This window comes from Lygodium microphyllum, chromosome 21 (assembly GCF_053477565.2).
Source record: "Lygodium microphyllum isolate KBCC chromosome 21, Lygodium_microphyllum_v1.1.10, whole genome shotgun sequence".
Classification (NCBI taxonomy): Eukaryota; Viridiplantae; Streptophyta; class Polypodiopsida; order Schizaeales; family Lygodiaceae; genus Lygodium; species Lygodium microphyllum.
Genome location: NC_141155.1, coordinates 54,037,986 through 54,043,985, shown reverse-complemented (window position 1 = coordinate 54,043,985; position 6,000 = coordinate 54,037,986). Strand labels below are relative to the sequence as shown.

The 6,000-nt window shown below is 39.7% G+C and overlaps 1 protein-coding gene and 1 pseudogene across 1 annotated transcript; one reads left to right on the top strand and one right to left on the bottom strand.

Annotated features, from left to right (window-relative positions):
• Positions 1-205: 205 nt before the first annotated feature.
• On the bottom strand, positions 206-3,742 carry LOC148018014 (14-3-3 protein 7-like). The gene is made up of 7 exons (XM_087661161.1): positions 3,511-3,742; positions 3,103-3,409; positions 2,759-2,846; positions 1,757-1,866; positions 1,509-1,657; positions 1,354-1,400; positions 206-583 (listed from the first exon to the last, which is right to left on the bottom strand). Exons 1-7 carry the CDS (start codon positions 3,581-3,583, stop codon positions 581-583), a joined length of 777 nt encoding a protein of 258 aa, XP_087517287.1. The 5' UTR covers positions 3,584-3,742; the 3' UTR covers positions 206-580.
• LOC148018013 (uncharacterized) overlaps positions 3,582-6,000 on the top strand; it is a 28,171-nt pseudogene continuing 25,752 nt past the window's right edge.

Sequence of the window (6,000 nt, the reverse complement as noted above, 5' to 3'; positions counted from 1 at the left end):
CCAAGAAGGTGGGAAAAGCTCCTATGATCAGACAGTCCAAAGGCAACAGCTACATTGCATGTCTGCATAATTAACACAGGAGACACCGACATTATCCTTCTAATAATAAAGTCTCTAAAGGCATACCATCCGTTACAGCTCTTATACTGTGACTGATTAAAGCTCACTACTTTCCATGATGCAACATTAATATGAGCATTGCAACTGCGCAAACTGGAAGTTCTAATTATGAAAGCGAAAGCACTAGGAGGCAGAAATTGATGTGAACTTTCTGTAGGTATGGATGCTGCTTTTTCTTGGCAGCAAAAATGGGAATATAAAAGTCCTTTTCCAGGAGGCATATCATTATAACCCGAGTTCAATATCTAGGAAGACTCAAGAAACTTATCACTGAGCCCAGTCGCTTTATACCAATTGGTAAAAAACATGGAAGACACAAAAATGGAATTCTTTCCTTACAAACAGAAAAAGAAGATCAGGCACGAGTAAAATGGTGTGCAGAAGGTGGATAAAATGTGAAGTACAAGGGATCAGGTCTTCAGTTGATTTAGGATATCCCCTGCTTTGTCATAGAATGCTTTTACTGCAAAACCAAAGCATGAGCAATATCAGCACATGCCACAAGGACAAAACCTCAATATCTAACAGGTTCCTATTTATACCTCTAATAACTGATTCATTCCTCCTAAACCACAGATTTCCATAAAGCACTAAAATGGGAAGAGGTAATGGTAACTACAACAGTGAAGACATGACTATATTAAGCACACGGTTTGGAGAGAATGCATTGCCTGAAGCATCGGGATTGAGGTTTAAGGGCAGATTTGAAGATGTCATGATTTTCAATTGGATGAGAATGCTACTGGTCACCCTACAGGGATTAGACACTTGCATGAGCTCTCTTTCTGGCAGCTCATAGGCCCAAAATAATAATAGCCTATATGTTTGAAAGAAAATCTAGAATGCTATTTCTGCTTCGATCCAGCAAATGACTTTTTCCTCTAAGGCCCAATCCTCCAGCCTTTCTTGCTAGCTCAGTTTCCTGGGCTCTGCCTTAACTCTAGCAACATTTCCTTGTAATCAGTCGATAACCGAACAATGCAGGCAAGAACAGAGTCTGACTAGAATCAAACTAACCTATATTTAAAACCAAGCAGGCTAGATAAAGACCAGAATTGATCAAGCTCAGATTAGGTTGGACTTAAAAATTAATATGTCGCAAGTCAGCCACCCACCCACAGCACAGCACAGTCAAATTAACACAAAATGAACAACTTATACTAGCAGGTACCCTTTGATTCATGCACCTCAGAAACATTTCTGACACACAACTATTCAAGCTAGAAACGTCACCTCTTTCTCTTCTGCTTTCAACACCTCCCCTTTGCTTGGCTCATCACCTGCATGGAAAACATCAAGCAGCAGTCATTCTCACAGATCCTGATACATTAACTGACATAACTTTTTTGTTTTTTTTACAATCTTCCAATAGTAAGAAGACTATTAACCTCCATCGTCAGGCAAATCTGATGTCCAGAGTGTGAGATTGTCCCTTAGAAGCTGCATGATTAGGGTACTATCCTTATAAGATTCCTCACTAAGAGTGTCAAGCTCTGCAATTGCTTCATCAAAAGCTTTCTTTGCAAGCTGGCATGCCCTGTATTTTCAGAATAAACACTTTCTGTCATTTAAATCTTGTTCAAGCCACATACTAGCAACCTTCAATTTAAGAAAAACTTTGAGGTGAAACACTTACTGCTCCGGTGAGTTGATTATCTCATAATAGAACACAGAAAAGTTCAATGCTAAGCCAAGCCTTATAGGGTGAGTTGGAGGCAAATCAGTTGCAGCAGTGCTTGAAGCAGCCTGCAAAGGAGACACAATAAAATTTTAGCTAGCAGGACCTACATATAAATTTAAACGAATACAGCCATCACATGAAGCAATTTTAAAACACTTCATGACTCACAACATCAAGATATGATATTCAAAAGGCAAGTTCCAAGGCAGCACTATTTATAAAGTTATCCCTACCAACACACTGTCCTTAGCAGGGCATTGAGCCTATGATCGAAAGGTCAACTACAGGGATTTCTACCAACTGTACATCACTTTGAGGACCTGGCTTATTGTTGTAGAGATGTTGAATTATAAAATATAAAAACATTAGAGGTACAAGTCTCTCCCTCCACGGTTTGTAACAGGATCAACATTATTAGTGCCTCAGAAAAGCATACTTTCAAACACAGCTAAACTGCTGTGTTACTAACATTTCAACTATGGTACATCACAGTGCGTGCATCTATCAGCAATCACTGTGCTTGAGGTTTAAAAGTCAACAAGCACTCCCCCCAGCCAAATCAGTGAAGCTATTGGCTAGAGGGCAATTTAGTTAACGTAATATGATAAATATAAGGCTGAGGACATGTTCAATCATCACTGACACCCATGTTTAATGAACATGTATATCAAACATGTGCATGCAGAGGTAGTGATGCAGACACTAAACTATCAGCAGCAGATCCCAGGTATTTCAAGTGTCATACAGCACATAATAGAGCATTTCATAAGACCTGTAAAACCAGATGGGTGCATGCCATGCAGCAAGTCACTGAAATATTTAATCTCAGCCTCAAAACAGTGCATTCACTATACAGTGTGTGCCTACTGTCCACCTAAAATGTGGCTGTCGCACTTTTCAGATCTGGACCTGTTAAAAAGCTCGAGACCACAAAATGCACTTTCTAAACATGCTCACCTGGTAGGATGCCAATGACTGGTCTGCCGCTTCCTTTCTCTCATCCCCTGTTTTAAACTCTGCCAGGTATCTGTAGTAATCCCCTTTCCTGCACCACCATGACGTTTCATCATTCCAATGTACAACGTTGACTTTCAATTGCTCTAGAATACATTTTTTTGCCAGTACAAGCGATACTAAATTGCATCTGTGTGAGAATGGATGATCCGTTTGGAATACATACACTACAAAATCATCACAGCAAAGTGATTATGCATATCATTCTGCAGATTCATCAAAACAATTGAAACCATAAATCTGAAATAAGCATTGATGATCTCGAGAGTATATCCAAGCGTACATACATCTTGTAATAGAATACAGAGAACTCTCCAGAGTTCGATGAAGGAATCAGGTGTTCATCTATAATGGTCAAGATGTCGCGGCATATGTTTGTGAGCTCATCCTCAACCTTGCGACGGTATTCCTTGATGCGCTTGACATTCTGCTCATTCCCCTTGTTCTCTTCCTTCTGCTCAATGGACGACAGGATCCGCCAGGAAGCTCGGCGAGCACCGATCACATTCTTGTAGCCGACTGACAGGAGGTTGCGTTCTTCGACGGTGAGCTCAATATCAAGCTTCGCGACCTTCTTCATGTAATCTACCATTTCTGATGCACACAGGGATGGAGAGGGAAGACATTTACTTTCAGGTAGGGCGTTGATTTGCAGGTGAAATGCGGGGTGGGGAAAGGGGAGGATGATGACTTACCGTCATAGCGCTCAGCCTGCTCGGCGACCTTGGCCATGTAGACGTATCCATCGCGCTCCTTCTCGGCAGACATGGCGACGGGAGGGGGTAAAGAAAATGGAAGCAACACAGGGAAAGAGACAGAAAGGCAGAGACAAAGGGTGTTACGGAGGCAGAAGAAAGAGAGAGTCTTTTGATTTGAAACGCACGAGCTAAGAACGACTGATAATCACCGGGTAAAGGAAGACTACCTACAAAGGAAGGAAGGAGAGAGAGAGAGAGAGAGAGAAGGGGGGCACGAGATAAGTGATTCGGACCCGGTGCCAGCTCTGCTTCCCACGTGGACTTAAGTTGCCATCCACTTCCACCCCATCTCTGGAGCTGTCCCTTTCTCGAGTAACACTTCCATATACTCTTTTTTTTGGTTTCCTCGTTCGCAATATGACCCCTAGGCTTTTTCTATATGAGCTGTCATTTGACATTGCCAACTTTGTTGCCCCCCCCCCCTCTCTCTCTCTCATATTGTGCTAGGGCCACATCAATCCAATGTCATTCTTGACAATTGATGTTGATACTAGCCTACATTGTCCTCGGACTCATCCTCCCACATGTTTCGGTTTTCTTAGGAGATGTCTGTATGAGGCACACAATCGAAAACTTCCAAACATGGGCAATGCCCAATTCTGCTTTTTCATCCTGTTTTTCTTCTTGCTTACTCTAAACGTCGAAGGCAACTTCCAAACCTGGGCAATGCCCAATTCTACTTTTTCATCGTGTTTTTCTTCTTGCTTACTCTAAACGTCGAAGGCAATATCACTAGCAAATAATTTGATGCAAAAATGATATTGTATTGATTTATTGTCAATGCTTACTACATTATGACTTGCAATCCAAGGTACCATTACAATGTCCATCTTGGTGACCAACCTAGTGGAGCCATAGTCACTTTTACATTTGCAAGGTGCCTTCACTGCTACCTCCTAGAAGAACAAAACTATTGGCATTGGATCTATCACAACATCTCACTAACCCTTGAGCTAGTAGGTCTTGGCATCAACAAATAATATAAACAGGAAGCTAAGTGAATTTGGCAACAACCAACAGTTTGTTGATGTTCAAAATTGAGCTGGTTGCAATGCTGATGTACCAACAAAAGTATGTCATGAGTTCCAAAACTAGTTGTAAAGTGTTTCCTAAAAACCAAGTCAAGTGGCATAAAAGGGCCTTGGATTTTTAGTTTTCAACCTAAAACAAGTTTCCTCTTTCAAAATGGCTCCTATTGTTGAGGTTTATCTCATACATTTTTAGACTTCTTCCCCATGGTAACTCTTTTTAACCAATCTAACAACATCATAAAATAGAGCCATCATGATGGCCCTCCTACCAAAAGGAAATAAAGAGTTCAAGACAAGACGGTCATGCGAACGAGAGCTACAATCATTCCAACATGTGGAAGTACAAGGTGATGTGTGGAGTATTGAGGAAAGAAGCATCGTTAGTATGAAAACATTAAATGAAAAATGAGGTGATTGATAGACAAAATAAGACCTCTTAAAGAGCACTAAATGAATTAAATCTCTCCATTAGAAGAAACACTCTAGTTACTATAGTAAATGGTCAGTTAAAAATTTTCCAAGAAACGGATTTAAAGAACCCCACAAAAGGAAACCCAAAGTTTCAAAATAATAACTATGGTATCCTCATACTAACATGTTTCTAAATGCAAAATGGAATTGTATTAATGTATAAATCACCAAAACATTATATTGCACAAAGCAAAGCCTCACATTGCTTTCTTAAGTTTCTTAAAGACTAGCCTAAGACTAAGTCTCTTGACTTTAAACCTCCCTAAAATAAGTATCACCCACCAAACATTGCCATGCAAGCATAATAGTTCTAGTTAAATAAGACTATGATATAAAGCTACCAAAAAATTATTCATTCAAGCTCCATCACTATTTTTATCTACCTAAATGGAGTGTCTATATCATATACCTCTTGGTGAAAGGAAAAAACAAAGGAACCCAAAAATGAAAGTTAATTATCTCTCCATTGCTATGAGCTATTTTGAGGTGCTTAAATGTATTAGATGCAAGGAGACATGTACAAAGAAAGCAATGCATGTGTGAATACCAACCAAGCTAGCTAGCTCTCTCTCTCTCTCTCTCTCTCTCTCTCTCTCCAACATATTACAATTTACAAAAACACACACAAATAAGAAAAACAGCAAAGGGGCATCAAATCACTAGACTATCCCTTGAAATAGCAAGCAACAATGTCTAAAAAATGTTGTTTTTGCATTGTGATTTCTAAAACTTTGTAGATACATTAATCCACTAGGAAAGAGAACTTGTTGCAAATGAGTGAATAACTTATCCCTTTAAGCTATCCAGAAAGCCAATATCTCTATGATATAAAAGTAACAAGATATCAAGTAATTATATTAAACCCAAGAAGATAATATCCAAAACCTTTTGTCTATGGAAAAGGTGAATCATGAAAAGCTCTCAC

Excerpts from the sequence above, each read along its gene's own strand:
- LOC148018014 (XM_087661161.1), bottom strand. The coding sequence starts at position 3,583 with ATGTCTGCCGAGAAGGAGCGCGATGGATACGTCTACATGGCCAAGGTC. Across the intron at positions 2,847-3,102 it reads TCTGTATTCTATTACAAGAT|GAAAGGGGATTACTACAGAT; the intron begins GTATGTACGCTT and ends ATGGTGGTGCAG. Across the intron at positions 1,867-2,758 it reads AGTCATTGGCATCCTACCAG|GCTGCTTCAAGCACTGCTGC; the intron begins GTGAGCATGTTT and ends TCTCCTTTGCAG.